The sequence below is a fragment of the Charadrius vociferus genome, unplaced genomic scaffold (assembly GCF_000708025.1).
Source record: "Charadrius vociferus isolate BGI_N301 unplaced genomic scaffold, ASM70802v2 scaffold190, whole genome shotgun sequence".
NCBI lineage: Eukaryota > Metazoa > Chordata > Aves > Charadriiformes > Charadriidae > Charadrius > Charadrius vociferus.
The window spans coordinates 2,410,153-2,427,229 of record NW_009646608.1 but is presented as its reverse complement, the minus strand read 5'-3'; the positions used below and the strand labels follow the sequence as shown (position 1 = coordinate 2,427,229).

General features: G+C 42.2%; 1 protein-coding gene across 1 annotated transcript in view; it reads right to left on the bottom strand.

Moving 5' to 3' along the window:
• The window catches only part of ADAMTS17 (ADAM metallopeptidase with thrombospondin type 1 motif, 17), a 180,100-nt gene that overhangs the window by 67,790 nt on the left and 95,233 nt on the right, over positions 1 to 17,077 (bottom strand). Inside the window, exons 9-12 of the mRNA XM_009887027.1 lie at positions 12,115 to 12,216; positions 10,272 to 10,417; positions 4,953 to 5,119; positions 2,154 to 2,281 (exon numbers count right to left, since the gene is read on the bottom strand). Coding sequence (XP_009885329.1) covers positions 2,154 to 2,281; positions 4,953 to 5,119; positions 10,272 to 10,417; positions 12,115 to 12,216 — 543 coding nt within the window. The remainder of the gene's footprint in view (positions 1 to 2,153; positions 2,282 to 4,952; positions 5,120 to 10,271; positions 10,418 to 12,114; positions 12,217 to 17,077) is intronic.

Sequence of the window (17,077 nt, the reverse complement as noted above, 5' to 3'; positions counted from 1 at the left end):
TCAATGGCACACATCTGGAGATGCACATCTGGCCTTACTATAAAAGGTTATTAATTTTTTTTTTTTTAGTTTTTTTCAGATACAGCTGAAAACAGGGAAAAATTAAGTAACTTGGGATGCACCATGAACCTGGCTCTATGCAAAGCACTTCGTATTACAGAGCCTATAAAGAATCAAACCTGTGCTGGCTCCCCAGCAACATGCTGTTCAGATTCTTCATTTGAATAAATTAGAAGGACTGAATTAAACACACCTCTTCAGCAGAATTTGGCAGGAAACAGTGGGAAGTGTCTCTTGCAGCAGTGCAAAATTCAATCCAGACAAAGATTTTTCACTTATCTTGTTGCATTGCTATTAGTAAAGCTGCATTATGCCCCCAAAGCCTCTCTTATACCCACGTGAATAGCATGTTCATCTATCTCCCTGCCTGGAGGGCTCAAAGCAATCAAAATTGGTAGTTCTTAATCACTGCTCACAGAAATCAGAAATAATGCCAAACACAGTGTGCCTTGTGCCCCCAGTGCAAACCAGCATATCTCCAGTGAAGTTAGTGGAAGTAAAGGGTGATGCTAGAAAGCTGTTCTGGTGGATACAACAGGCTGGTTAATACTGAAAAGAGGAACTCCTAGCATAGGATACAAATCCAGATGAAGATAAACTTAGAGGAAAAACAGCCAGGAAGAATCCAGCACTGGGAAAGTTGCAGGAGCCAACTCAACTGTCTTTCACATCACTAATGTGTGTGCAGAAAACTTTGAACACGTTACATGATTAGGAAAAAAACCACTAAGCATTTGCCCTGTCATAGTGTCCATGACAAATGACTTGATTCCAGCTGCAACATGTTGCTAGAAGCATCCATTCCAAATGGCTTCCTGTAATTTATGATCTTTAAATAAATATTCTCTTCTCTCCTTTTCCTTGTCCGAACCTTAAATCTCCAGTTAGTATGGGTCTACACAACTCCACTAAATTTGCAAGGAATCTGCAATATCAGGTCTAACAGATGGCTTCCCTAAGCATTCAATGTGCTGCATTACGAACTGTCTCACTGCCTAGCAAACCATGAAGAGTTAAATTACAAAGATCTCCCACACCTAATTTTGGTTCTATATGTAATTTGGCTAGAGATAAATAATCATCATTGCAACAGTTACAGGCCATCACACCTTCACTCCAGGAAAAGGGAACCAAATCCAAAGACTCTTGAACAGAGTCCTCTTCATTTCCATTCTTGACTTGTCTGACCAGAGACAGAAGGGAACAAACATGTTCAGGGTTTGTCCAGTCCATCCAGGGACAACCAAGGGGGCATTGATTGTCCCCTTGTGGGTCAGCAGAAGGAAGCCTACCCTTCATTGTCTCTGGTTTGCTCTTTATGTGACCCAAGCAAGACAATGCAGACGAGAGGCAAAAGAAAACTGCCTTGGGCTGTGCTCTGGGCTGCAGGATCTGCTCCTTTTAATGTATGCTTTCGATTGTGTGGAGCTTCAAAACTCAGTTTGTGCGAGGAAGGGAAACAGGCCTTTCAAATAGTTTTGATGGGCCCCTACACTAACTCACCTTGACTTTATCTAGTCATACAATTAATAAAAGAGCGCACAGGGGAAGCTATGAGCTCATAACAGCTGCAGGAGCCAGGGAGCAGCTGGTATTAAAAAGCTTCCTCAATATTTCTAGACAGGAATCGGGTACACCTGACAAGCATTGTGATGCTGGCAATGTAACACTTGTAACAGGCTACTGACGATTTATAATCTAGTTTGCAGCATCAGTGGTTTTTCAGTGATTCCTCTAATAGCCAAAATGGAGCAGTTAAGCAAGCCAGATTTCGACTCCCATCTGCTCCCCTCACAGAGGTCCCTTCCCACCCAAACTGTTTGATGACTACACACAAGCAAATGTGATCATTGAATATTCCCAGCTGTTCAGTAATTAGCTCATACCTTGGGCATTTATTGTAATTCTCAGACCAAGATATAGGGCTGTAGAGCTCTTGCAACGGGTCTTATAAAATAGGGTTGCCCTCTCCCCTCAGAGACAGCCTCCCAGCCACCCACAGGCACGCCTGTTCTTCTAGGATACACACAGCTGCCCCAGGCTACATGTAATACATGTAATACTAGAAATAAAACAAGAGAAAGTTACTCCACCTGGCACTTGCCATGCACACAGAGGTCAGTCTCGTAAGGCCCACATGGAGTACCATCGAGGACTCTGTCTGTCACCAGCACAGGGGAATCCTTCCCCAGTGGAGAGCAGAAGAGCTCACAGGGCTTATCTGGAAAGAGAAAAACAAAAGCAACTGCCTTTAGGAACAGCACCAACAAAAGTTTGTGAGGCAATGGTGATGCAGTCTCTACATGAATGGATTTGGAAAGGTATCTGTTCATATTCTTATCTTTGAAGGAACACGAGCCTTTCAATTTAGGCCTGTCATTTCCCCACTTTAAAATATCAATATTCAAAGGGTGACATTGATGAGATTGGTCTTTTAAGGCACAGAAAACCAGTTAGTCAGTATAATTCTATGTATCTGTTTGTGAACGGGACGTGTTTGTTACAGGGAAAACTCAGCGGCCTGATATGAACGACCAAGTCACTGTCTGAGTGTCTCAGACAAAACTCAGGCTACAGCCAGTGATTTAAGAAGAACAAGTTCTCCAGTCCCTTTCTACTCTTGATGGACTGACTTTCTTGCATCAGTTTGCCAGTCAGAACAGTTGCATAAATTTAAAGCATTCTTGCGTACATATTACCTACTATTTGCTTAAACTAATATTTGTGGTCCTACAATCATTTCTGTCAGCCAGCTGTGCTGCTAAAACACCTAGAGAAAGAACCCCCAAATTAATTTGAAATACATCAGTAGAGAAAAGTTACACTTTTCATCCATGCTAATGGCAATTGCTATGTTATGTATTTACACCTTGCTTTGGAAAAGCTACCGTTGTGTTTACCTAGAAAGTAAAAAAGCTTTTTCAAAGATTTGTATTATTAGCTGGCAGCATACAGCAGATGTCAGGGTGTGCTGACTGCATTTGCCATATGTTTAAGTAACAGATATTTAGGCAACGTAATGTTTTTTCTTTGGAGCTGACTCTGCTACTCACGGACTTCATCCAAGGAAGAACCTATAGACATTCAAATGGAAACATGTTTTGTTCTGCATAGTCAAGCACTTCCACTTCCCAGCCTTAAGAGAGAAGGTCTGCCAATACATTAAGCTAAGTGGCATAGGCCTTTTCTAAGTTTCCAATGTAATCAAAAACCTGCAATCAGCTCTCACTTCACTAATAGATACAAGTAGAGTTCAAGCACAGTGGAGATTAGCTCAAGGTTGGTTTGGATCTGCATCTATTGACATGCTTTTGAGTGCAGCGCTTTGATATACTGAAAAAAGGTACTGGAGAACATTGCATGGGTGCTCTAACATGCTTCAACAAATAGTGACACTAAGACGTGAAGCTGAGCTGCGCTCCACCTGCCTTGCTTGGCAGAGGACCTACAGGCATATCGTGTGGATGTTCAAACTCCCTGCCTTGTGTCTGATGCAAAGCAAACTCACAGAGGCTGGATTTTGATTTCGCTTGCAGAGTGAACAGGGGAGCTGGGAAAGCTGTTGAAAGAGCAGCTTGTTCAGGAAACCAGTAGTCTGACCACCTCTGGACAGCCTCTCTTTCTGCAGCAGCGAGATCTGCAACGGGGCAGGAGAGGTTTCTAATTTGCTTTCAAGGAAACTGGGGTAACACAGCTCAGGTGAGTAAGGCTTTGCTGGACAGTGAGAACAATGTTGGCTATTATCCTGTAGCAATATCTTGTTCAATCTTCAGGTGGTCAAAAACTGTCATATTTTCTGTGGCTGAATGCAGTTCCCACTGCAATATGCTACTTAATTCTGGCGGCACTGGTCAGCAAAAGTCACTGAATCGTCCTTTTTTGCCCCCATCCTATTTACAGGATCCTCAGCAATCCATAGTTCCTGACGGGAAATGGAGAAAGGAGTGAAACAGCTCACTCCTGGAAAAAATTGGGAGAGTTTTCTGTGACTGAAACTAGTCAGGGAAGTAGTTCTGCATTGTGCGTTCACCCAGCAAAACTATTTGGGGAGAGGGGCAGAGGGGAACAACAAGCAAACCCAGCCTGTCTCCTGGGGCTTGAAGCAATTGTGCTCTTGGAGAGTCTGCTATGAGAACTGGAATGCTGTCTGCACGCCTGTCCTGGTGTCAGACCTAACTTGTCATTGCTAGCACACGAAAGGGCTTATCCAATGTCTGGTCTTCTGGTATCAGATCCAATACCACCCTCCTCTGTTCAAGCATGTCTGTAAGATCACCAAATGAAACCAGCCTTGTCTGGTTTTCAGCAGAATGCAGCAAGAGATGTTCGTTCCTGCAGAAATTCAGTAAAATTTACTGAAAAGAAAATTGCTTCTGTTCTACCTCAACCCAGGACAAGAAAGGACATTACTGCGATCCTTTTTGATATCCCCCCACACCTGGTTGAATAGCAGCTGAACAGCAAGATTCAGTAAGGGAAGCATTAAAGGCATGTAAGTAGGGTATGCAATCATGCTGAAATGCCCAGAATTGACACATATCAAAAATGTCCCAGGGAATCCTTTTCTTGGTTCCAAATTAATTTTAACTTTCTAATGTTTAAACTCCCATTCCCAAATACCTGCCTGTTCAGACTAGGAATCAAGTTAAGACATCTCTCCCCCAGTATTACAAAAAGATGAGTAAAGAACTGCCACCCCTCTATCTTCTGTTAAGAAGGGTAAAAGAATAGGGCAGCACCAAGAACAACTAATTATAATTAGTTTTTAGGATGTAGCTGAGGGGAACATACTTCTCACTAACAAATGGGAGTCTCGTAAATGAAATCAAGAGGTGTTGAGAAGCTGCAGTGAAAGAACAGCAAGGCCGTACAGAGGAAGATGAAAAACTTACCGTCAATGACGACAGCTGTCAGGAGGCTTTTTTTCTTGTTGGTGTATCTGTCGTGGGCCTGGCACTGTTGGTCCCTGAAGCTTGGCACACCTTTAGGGCAGGGTAAGTTCTCACACACAGTGTGCTCCACACTGGCTCCCCGGCAGTTCTTCCCACCTGGTCCCGGGCTATCACAGGAGAGACAAACCAGGGTCAGCAGGAACAGCACAGCTATTTGCAGCCACACCGTCACCCAACTTTCCCTGTCCTAGGCAACTCTTGAAATAGCGGGAAGGATCCTTCCTCTCAGATGTTGCTTGCTGAAGGTCCAATCCTGGTGTCAGTGGCTCTGACAGAAAATTATTCAAGCTCCATTCCAGATCCATAATTGGCTTATCATAACAGATGCACTGGAGTACTTCAGAAGCATGTTTGGTAGTATCCCATACACAGACAATAAATAGGTACTGCCTACACATGGCACACCTCAGAAAAGAGGTAATGCTATTCACCTGTGGGCACTAAGCAGCCTTATTAGAAAATACAGAGTGTTTAACTGTTTGTATTCTGGTCACAAACAGGATGTGACTAATTTTACACTGCTGACCTAAATTTCTTCATTGACTTCAACAACAATTCATTCCTGTGCTAACCTATTTTCAGATGGAGCAGGTAAATGACTGAGAAAGAGTGGAGAGAAAGAGAGAAAGTCTGTGTGTACCAGCAGTTTCAGAACACGACTTGAATTAAGGCACTCCCAAACTTTGGGTTCTGCCGTGACATCAGTCCTGAGCTCTGACTAACTTTTCCTGTGACTTGGGACAAGTTCCTTAACTGATGGTGACTTGCGAGGGTTGGGCTTTGGAAGGTGCACTGAGCATGACACCTAAAGTTTAAGTATTATTTATATTTGCACAATCAGCCAGTTCAGAAGAGAATTTGTAGTTCCATCACAAATACCAAACTTAAGTATATTCTTAATGGGGAACCTAGAGGCACCATGGTGACATTACTGTGCCCAGGATCATGCCAAATATCCAAAGCAGAGGCAGGCAGCCCGAAATGTTTCACCTTTCTCTTCCCACCATTTGCTTTGCCCCCTGCCTCAAACACTCTTAACAATGGGGACACAGCAAATGTCTCTTCAGCACACGTCCTCTAAGGTTCTGTTTTCAGTAGTTTGAAACTAAAATAACATAGGATTAGCTATAACTTGTACCATAAGTAGGGTGTCCAGAAACAAACCAGTGCAGCAGATCATCTCCATCCATGAAAACCATGCCATTTTATACATTTGGTTTTTAAACATGCAGGAAGGCCACTAATCCAACCTCAGGATTAAGCACCTGCAAAATCTATTTATTCTTAGTTATGATTCCCCAGAGAAGAAGGAAAACGCAAACTCTGAACAATAGCCTATATTTTCTTTGCAAAACAAAACACAAACAAAAACCCCAAGTAAGCAAAAGGCTTAGCCATCCTAACAGGTAATTTCTTTAGCTGCTTGCTGATACTCTTCTGAATTTGTCACATACCTATCTCCCCAGCTGTCATCAGCAAAGACGGATAAAGTCATGTTCTTACTTTTCTTTAACAGATGGCTATAGAGAGCAACTCCAGCCAAATTCCAGTTTCTAGCCGTATGGCATTTCATTCCAAAAGCTTCTTTCCCCCCTCCCTCCCAGAAGAGCGATGAACATCAGGTTATATCATGCAGCTAACTAGAAACCAAGGCCCTCATTGTGTATCATTTAGTTTTGTCAGTGGTCCTAGCAAGAGTTGCCCTGTTCATTTACATGCTGGTGATAGGACTGGATCTTTGATTTCTTACCTGCACTGGACCTGATGAATTCAGCATTCGGTGCAGCAGAAGCGTTTAATTCTGCATAGAAGAGCTTTATGCCAAATTTCAGCCTAGATCAATTTTTTACAGTAGCTCCATAAATCCCAGAAAAAGTGTTTTGTTTTTTCTTAAATGGAAATGATAGTCTCCAGTGACACTGTAATGTCACAGAGAGTCACCAAAAGAACAGCCTGAACAAACGCCTGCTTGCGCTGCTAACGCCTCTTTTCTGCCACGGACACGTGCAAGGCAGCAGATGTGCTGAGACTGATGCAGAAATCTTCTGGGAGGATTGTGTCTGCTGCTGTAGACTGGATGAGACAGACTTTCAGTCCAGATGACTAGAAGCATGATGCAGGCTTCTTCCCACATGAACCCTGCACTCAAATACACGAACTTTGGTTTCAGCAATATCTCTTTGGCTACAGCAAAGAGATGTAGCCGTTGAACGTAACTGACTGTACATGTTTGTGAAGTACATGCACAGGAAAAAAAACTAACCAAAAAAGAAAGCAGTCAGAATACCCAAAGATTAACAGGGTGCTCTCTTGGAAGTAGGGTATCAAGATGATGGCCATGAAACAGGAGACGCAGCAGGACTACCATTTGCTATGTTCATTTGCAGTTGCAAAAGTAAACCTTTAATCTTAAGATGTCATTAACTTGTGAGGGACTTTCTAGAAGTTTGCCAATGCAGACTGGAAGCAAGCAGCTCTCACTATTGGTAATAATGGTCACTGGCAATAATAAAGTAATAACCAAATCCATTAGGAGACAGACTTCCTGAGCACCCACCACTCCCAGTCAGTGGGAGTTAGAGGAACTTAGTGCTTTTGACCTGCACTCCTCTGCTTGGCTCTTCAGCAGCCTGACCTGTCTTCCCGTTCTAAATAAGGAGCAAAATGAACTGCATCCTCCTGATGTAGTGTCTCCCAAAATTAAAGAGTTGGATGCACTCATCTCATCAGCCACAAAACAACAGAGCATTCTACAGATCTGGGGGATGTTTTTAGCCCCAATAATTCAACACAAAACAATATACTCAACAAGATCTTCGTACCTCAGCTCCCTTCTGTTCAACAGCACCATACTTTATTTGGCAATATGTTGCTGCTTTCTATTAGACTAACTCTGGTAAAACACTAGTAGAATATAGAGTGTCTGTTCAAGGGGTTCAGGAACAAGCAGATAAGCAGACACGGACAGGCAGTCAGAGAAATGGACAAGTCATAGCTCTGCCATGCTGATTATGATCTGCTCTTACTGTTTGGGTTGGGAATGCAGAATTACTGACAGTAATCTTTTACTTAACTGACCTCTGTAAGAGTATTTCAGTATTACAGGCCTCTTGGCATGTTTAAACAGGATATTGAGGGTTTTCATCATGCAAGATGAAGAAAAACAATGACAGTCACTCTCTCTGGTCTCCCACAATCAGTTACCTAGCACTTGTTTATTTGCTTCACTTCATGTTTGTGGTTTCATCCTGGTGCCCCTTCCACCTCTCCAAACGTTGATGCCAAGAGTCTGGCCTTCATCTCTATCAGATTCTGCAAAAGAATCTGAAGGGAAAGATCCCTGTAATCCCAGGTCCCAAGTCCCGTATAATATGGGCTCTAGCACCGCCTGTGATTTCCAACGAAGAGTATCATTCAAGCCCATCCTGACACATGCCCGAAACAGTGACTGTGCGAGATCTCCTGGCAGACAACTTCACGGCCATCTTTCACTGTATTTGTGCCAAGAGAAACCACCCACTAATGGAACTGAACAAATCAAAGCCCATTTGTACTACCGTGACCCTTTTACATAACAAGAGGGGACCGGAGAATGGGTGGAGATCTCATTTTGATGTTCTGTTTAAGTCAGTGGTTTTCTCTTCAATCCCACTGTATGACAATAGTCCAAAGGCTAGACGAGAACACAAGGCAGTACAACTCAAAACCCTGCACGTGCGAACTGGCTCATGACACGCTGCCTTACAACCATTTGGAGGCAATGCATGCAAATATTCAGAGAAATTACAGAGAGGAAAAACCAAATCAAACAGTGAAGCAACTAATTTAAAAATACTGATAGTCCCACAGGCTGAAAAGTCAGCTGGCAGTAGTAGAGATTCCAGTTAAAAAAAAAAAATAAATCCCAAGACCAAATATATATAAAATAAAAGATAAATCCCTTAGCCAATATTTTTGGACAGTGAACAAACCAGCTGCAGAAGAAGTAGGCTGACGCCAGGAATTTGAAGCAAAAGAAGATCACGTGTGTATCCCCAGCCAAGAATGTATATGAGCAAGAGAATTTTAAAATCAGTGTGCAATCTTGGAGGAAGCATTTCCTGTAATTTAAGGAACAATGATGAATGGATTTAGGTTTGGTCAGCGCTGTGGTTAAAGAGACTTTTCGTAGCTGACAGCAAAGAAACCAGTTGAGTCCCTTGTTCAGGAAAATGAGCTGGTAAAAATCAAGCCTGGACATTATAGACATGCAATTGCAGTTCAGCATTATTTAAGGAGAGGAATAAACAAAAATATCCCTTTCACATGAATACAGCTCAGCAGCAGCCAGTGTGTGCCTATCCATCATCCAGGCATGTCTTGAAAGTGACTATGTTGCTAGCCAGAATTTCAGCCCCTATTGAAAAAGAAAAGCTTCCTGTGCTTCGTCTGTGGAGAAAACCTTAAAATATGAATAAAGTTACAGATACACAACTTAGAGGGCTGCTTTCAAGATTGTGAGCACCATCATTCATCTCAGAAGTTATAATGCACTCAAACAGGGGTGGTCAGTTACATGGCCACCATGGTAACCTGTTCAGGCCTCCCATAAGAAGAAAAGACTTCCAGATGTGCCTCAATTGACCTGAGGGATGAGGGATGGAACATGGGAGATAACATCACTTATATTTCTTCCTGAATCAGAAAAAAATCCAAGCCCAAGCAGAGAGCACGGGCTTATTTCTAGTCACTGTGCAGGAGTTAAACCGCACCCACTGCACTCTGTGTGCGGGAAAACTTTCCCTTTCATATGCAGCACACCCCAATGTATAAAATATCTCAAGGTGCTTTACCAAGACAGCTATATGACACTACGACTACTGTCAGCCACTCTGTTGCTTCCCAAGCTGAGAGCCAGCACTCCCTGCAAAACTGATCCCCAAAACATACAGGCTCAGTTTGGTCTGTAGGTCCAGATCAACCCCTCCTCATTCACTGCAGTGCTGGAGAGGAAACACAGCATCATTTTTTCTGCCAAACTACACATCTTTAATTCAATTGTATCTATGTTTGAATAATTGCAATGGGCCACTTCCAACAGTAACACTTCAAGCCACTTCCACAGAAACTACTGTTGGACTTTGACTGGTCCTCGCTGCTCGGGAACAAGAAATCTCGTGTCCTCTGCACAGCTCTGCTGCACATTGCTTCCCTGCACTCTTCAGCAAGGATCATTTAAGTGCTACATGCAAAAAGAAATCAGATGATGTGAAGACTTACGGGGGATTGTCGCATTTCCGCTGTCTGAATCGCACTCCTGTGCCACATGTCCGGCTGCACATGCTCCACTGACTCCACATGCTCCAATCTCCATCGACGTGCTCAGGGATGGGAGTTTTACTGACACACTCCCCAGCTCGGCACCACTGAAACGGAATTGTGTTAGCACAGGCTGGAAAGAAGCCCTGACCTTGTAACCATCCCTGCACAGGTGGACTTAAAAGGATGTCTGAGAGATTACAACAAGCCCATGTTTTAGTTTCTAGAGAATCAAGGCTTCAGTGAGATGGAGGTGGGAGGAAGAGAAAGGGGGAAGGTGAAACGTAGAAATTTAAGTGTCACCCTCAATGATCCCCTGAAGGGAGTTCTGTTATTAAAAAAAAATAATCACAGGATTGAGCCCCTTGCTTTATAAAGCAGATAATTATCTAAATGCTAAGACTTAAAGCCACACTCTTCACAGAAACCGAGTCCAAGAAATTATACCCCAAAGCAATGTCTTCATCAGCAGTATTCCCAGTATGTACAAAATAATTGAAGTATTTCGGACCTAACTTGGCTAAAGCCCCAAGCAACCTTTGATTCTATTAGGTTGCACTGGCTCCTGACCAAGCAGGAAGCTTGGCCTATTCTCCTGCTCTGTCCAATATATGATACAGTAAGCACTGCTAAGCAGCCTTACAAAAGAATCACCAGAACTCCTGCAGTTAGAAAAACATATATCCCAAAATCCTTTGTCTCAGTTTCCTTGTCATGCTTTCCAGGACCCAGCTTTTCTTGGCATTGTTTATCTTTATTTGCAAGCAAAGAAAAGGTCTCTAATCTTTGATTTTAGCAATAAACTTTTTAATTTTACCCTTTCTTACCTCCCCTACCATACAACAAACAAAAAATATTAGAATCCAAAACCAGTAAGCAGGAGACTGGCAGTTACCAAACCAGTCAAGTTCCTTTGTAGCCTAATACGTTATCAGCCACCTACATTTATGAACCACATACCACCTACCACAGCCCATCTCAGAGGTTACGTGTGTTCACTAAAGTCAACTTCTGTTAGCACAGTAGGTCAGCTGGGAGGCAGCAGCTGAGCCTCAGTAACTCCCACCTGCAGTAAATCCCACTGGCATTGAAGCCAGTTACTGGAATGGCGATTTTCACTGGAGGGAGATCTACTAAGCTGAGAGTTTGTGTTTCTTGTAACAATTTCCTACATCGACCTGGATTCTGGAAAGTCCATATATGCCTTAGTCATCTGAGTATATGCATACAGTACAGCAAATGATACTTCAAAAATAACTGAACATCACTGAATTTGAGCTCAACACATTTGGAGCTACTTTTAGAAACTACGAAGTTTTTAGGTAGCCACTTTTTCTTTTCTCATCTTTCCCCACTCCCCAAATGTCAGCCTAAATGCTCTCCACACTTGCTACTTCAAATACAGCCAAGACAACTACTACCTTAGCTTACAGTGAAAAAACACCTCACTTACGAAACACCACCGGCAGCAGTGAACAGAAGTGACAGACTGAGCTCCTACCTAACGTGACTCGCAGGGTACTCAGTCTGCACACTCAGCAGAGTGAAGCATGGGCTTTTCCCTGCAGTGTTTGTAGAATGCCTAGACCACAAGAACTTGACTACTGACGTCTCCAGAGGCTACCGAAATACACGTAACACAAAATCAGAAAGCCTTAACCCAATCCAGCTGTTAATTGAGCAGTTTCTGTAACAGAATCAGTATAAAATATGGGTTTATGGTAAATACTGAACATCTTGGAAACATTATTCCACAGACAATGCTGGATAAAACAAAGTGACTGCTACTGAGCATTTTGATTACCTTGTCTGCGCCACATTCAGTGCCATCCAGAGGGGGGTCCAACTTTGTTTTACAGGATGTGTCTCCTTCCACCAGGCACCAGAGCCCAGCACACATCAAATGCTGTAATCACAAAGCAACGAGGTGCGGTTATTACTTTTGGAGATGTCAGCTATCATTATGGGATACACTGCAAAGCTCAGGCAGTCTTTCTCAAGTGAATCCAGAGGCATCTAGTTGGTTTGGGAGCAATTATTTTTTAAGGACAGATAGGCATTAAGTGGTGGGGCTAGAAACATAAAAGAGATTGATGGATGCCATTGTCAGGAACAACACCCACCCCAAACAAGAAGTGCATTATTTAAACAGATTTCTTTTCACAACAATAAATTTGGTCCATTAAAAAAAGAATCCTATATGGGAGGCCAAGGTGCTTTGGAACCATGCCACATGCTTAGATGTCCGAGCTGCTCAATTACTTGTATTTTTTAATAAGATATTCAAGTAATATAGTTAGCAGTCAGCCCTGCTGGACCTGGCGGTAACTATGATCAGCCAGCAACGCTCCTTGGGATAAAAAGATCTTAAGATGGAACGAGAAAGCAGAAAGGATTTCATGTTGTCCATGCAACAGAGGAGGACCTTGGTGATAGGCAGGGACAAACTTAAAGTTAATAAAGGTTTGGTGGTGAGAAGTAACTGCTAGAGACCAACGTGCTGGAGAAGGTAAAAAGTGAGATGTGAGAGCAAGAGCAGCAAGAGGTACAGCACATCTCGCTACCAGACTTGAAACACATTCTGGGTATCATTACTCAACGTTGCTGCTCTGCTCAGCCAATGTGTGTTGCAGGGATATTAATGCTGACCACACTTGCGTGATCTGTCAGATCAATAACGTTTTCAGAATTTGAGAAAAAGAACCAGGAAAAGGGGCCTTTACATCATTAACATTTTCCACAGCATCCACCGTGCTTCACATTCCATGAAAGTGGATGATTTCAATACAGTGCTACAGATCCGAGTACCAAAAAAAAGAAAAAAAGAAAAAAAGAAAAAGAAGAACTGCATTTCTTTCCACTATTGTTCACATTTCAATGTAATGGTAAAAAGATGAGAAGCCTGACTCTAGTGCCAGCTGGTCTTGTCAAGATTTATTGCACCTCATTAAATAGTTGAGTCAACACACTTCAACCTTATGGTTCTTTCACAATGTAATGTAAGAGACTGTGGGTGCATGTGTGTTTTGTGTACATGCATGTTGGTATGTCTATATAAATTAGATCTGTACAGCAGAGAGTGCAGAGGAGATAAACCCCAATATCAAGAGTGATGATGTAGAACACACTGAAACAAAATAGTTCTCCTGTTTTATTTCTACATTTCTTTCTGGAAAGAGGATTTTGCACCATTTAAACCAAAAGGACATTCACAAAAACTAAAAGCAGACGGCACAATTCCACAACATCTGTATCAACCACAACACAGAAAGTCTTCATCAAACAAACAAACAACAGCAAATACACCAGGGAAGCCTAAATCAATGGATTTTCACAACATTTTCCCCGATCTAGTAGAGCACATGGGAAAATATCAACTTTAGTAATTTTGACTAAATGACTGTGACTAATTAGTGGTTTACCCACAGCTCTGAAAGCACTTAAGCACCAATTAGCCATAAGGACATCACATACTGTTTTACAGATAGGTATACTGAGGCAGGAGAACTGACAAGCCAGAGATTTCAAAGTTTACTGAGAAATGAATTGTTCCACACCGCAACTCTCAGATTCTCAAAACCCTGCCTTCCCTGGAGACGACTAAAATCAAAAAGTAAATCAACTAACTGTCCACAAGTGTTACAGAAAGAACACTAATCTAGGCAATAAACTATTTAAACCGAAAAAGCTTTTCCCCAAAATGCCAAACTTACAGCTCTGAGAGGATGCTTGTTTTCCTAGTTGTAAAGCTACAGCACCCTTGCATCTGCTTTAACTCACTGGGATCTAAAGATCTTTGTGTTAAGACTACATATATGAATGATTAAAAAGGACTCAAAACCAGTTAAGATATGTTAAAAGTATGTCACAGACCTAAGTGGAAGGTATCATAGGAGGTTCTAGCTACAGTGGTAGGACATAGTACATGTAGCTACAGGACACAAATTAAATGCAGTCTATGAACATGACTTGCTAAACTCTAACGGTTTCTTTGTCATTACGAATAATTGTATTGATGACTTACAAAAGTTGTTACTTGTTAAGCCAAGGTCAGGAATTAATTGACAATCTGGACTGTCTCTTCTCCATTGATGATTGTGGACAGTGATCTTGTGAAAGCACTATCAGCGATGCCTCCTTTCAAACTGTGGTTGGGGTATACTGGTAAGTAAAAGGCAGGGAAGCTTCAGAGAGGAAGGGCGGCGATAGCATGTATTTTCACTTTTCTAGGCTTAAGCCCCTCTCTTACACATAACCACAAAACTTCAGAGCAGAACGTGATGAGAAACCCTCCAGCCAGATCTCCTGAATGACCCAGACAGAAATTTTGCCCCATGGTTCCAGAAGGAAACCCTCTGCTTCTGCTTTCTGTCAGAAAGACATCCTGGCTAAAGATGTAATGCAATTCACTACATCCCTAAAGGAGTTGTTTTAGACACATATGAGCAGCATTGCTAAATATCTGTGCATTTTGCAAGGCCAGTATTTGTTAAGCTCCAACTTTAAGTCCCTGGATTGTAAGCTGCATGTGAATTAGTCAGGGTTAAATTCTCATCTTTGATTTAAAACTGGGAGGAAGAAGGGGAGGGGGGGAGGGGGTGGGGTGGAAACGGAAAATCATAAAAATGAACCAGCTTTTTGTAAAATTTTGGTTGCCAGCCAGGATTCCTCCATAGCCCACAAGAACGTGGAAAGTGATAAACCCAGCTAGCATGCCCAGGTAAGAGCCATGGCCTGGGGGAAGCAACGGGCACAGATAACCTCAAACAGGTGTGTGTACAAGCAGAACCACAGAACTGAGACCACCCTATGGATACAGCGGGTGCAAATACTCACATGTGTTTGTGTAAGCATATGTTTGTGAGTATATATATATATGTGTATACACACATGCACACACATACATATATTTATAGGGAGATAAATAAAGGAAAAAATCTCTCTTAGCGACACCAACCTCTCTGAAATTTCCCATCTCTGAGGTATGGAAAACATAGGATTTTTATAGTATCCCTGTGTTTGATTCCGAACACTAAATGCAAAGCATATTTCAGGAAACAGTTACAGAAAAATCTGGTAACTGCGCTTCAGCTCTGTGTTCTAGTGCCATACCACTACAAAGCTCAAATACTCGTTAGTGCAGTCCCCTGTATTTAATACAGTGTTCAGATACCCCAGCAAAGATTAAACCATCAGCTTTAGTATTGTATGTTCCCAAGATGTTTTATCATGTTAATAGCTCATTTCAAAAGAGATCATATATCCTCCTCAGCTACAATAGAAACCCAAACAAAAATCCCTATTAAACAGTCCTATAGCTAACCAGTTGCAGTGACTGACTTCTTAATAGTTAAATAGCCAGCTTTGTGGGGAAATATCAAAGTGAGAAATGGCAGGACATGAAAGGAAGTTGCTTGCGTATGAGTGGCAGTTCAGAGCTTACGCTGATACAGAAGAAGCCATCAAAAGATCCGTATTACTCCTAATTGTAAATTCAGCAACCAGCTTTTACAAGGCAGGTCTCTGCCTGCAAAGTCTTCCCTACAGCAGTCAAGAAGTGCCCGTTAGGATTTTCCCATGACAGATATTTTTCACCGGAGAAATACTGATTTGTTCGAACTGTCTGTGGGGAAAGGTCATCTTTGGATCATCTCCCAGCTTGAAATATTTCCAAGAGCGAAATAAAATAAAAAAGTGAGATGGTTTTTGAAAAGTAGTATTTCAATAAAAATTTAAATTGTCTTTTTTTTTTTTAATTGAAACGCTTGTTCAACTGAAAATTTAAGGAATTTATACAGACAGAAAATAAAATCTAAAAACTGAAATAAAAACGGAATTTTTATAAAGGTGTAAATTTTAGACTCTCAAAAACTCCTGGAAGATAGGAAAATTTGTCTGCACATCTGTTAGAAACCAGTCCTGAGAGAGGTCACAGTCCGGAAACTCTCCATCTAGGAGATATCTGCTCTGCAGGTGAACGACGCTTCCGATTACAGGTATTACAATGGCATCTATTTGAGAAAGGGGCCTTACTGTGCCAGGTGTTTTCCCTTCCTCAAAGAACTTGCAATCTAAACAGACTCCTGGGAGCCTGGAGATAAAGAAAGCTTTATCCCTCTGTTACAGGTGGGAAGATGAGGAACAGAAAGGGATTAAATGTGTTGCTGAGAGTCTGCTAGGAAACAAGCAAAAATGCTGCTCAGAGGTCTGCAGTCCTCTGCTCAGTGTCACAGCCACAGGCTCACACTGCCTGCTCTGGCTAAATTTCAGGGTAAAACGAGAAACAACTCCTGGGATACTCCCAGGAACATGTCTGGCTGTGGGCCTTCCCACCTTTCACAGCTTTTCATGCTTTGTCACAACACATACTGTTTCTGAAGACGGTGTTTACCTAACATGGAACTCCACTCCACACATGTGCCAGCACAGACTCGCAGCGCGTGAAGCGCTACGACCACTCACATGCAGCTCTAGGGAAGTAATCTATTTTAGGTTCTTTAACTCAGTGCTGCAGCTGGAAATGAGAAGAAGCCAGAAGTAATTCAGCCAGCTCTTTGCCCACAGGCAATAAGTCTAAAGTCTGCTAGTTTCTGGGTTAGCTATTGCATCACCACTGTTACTAAAATCAGCGTGATTCTGTCCAATGACCTCATATGGTCTCAGTGAGAAGAAAGGGCTCACAATACTGCCCCGTCTCAAAGCCTCAGGTTATTACCTACAGGGTAGAGCTTCCAAATCTCCAAAGCATAAAGAGAATACAATGAATA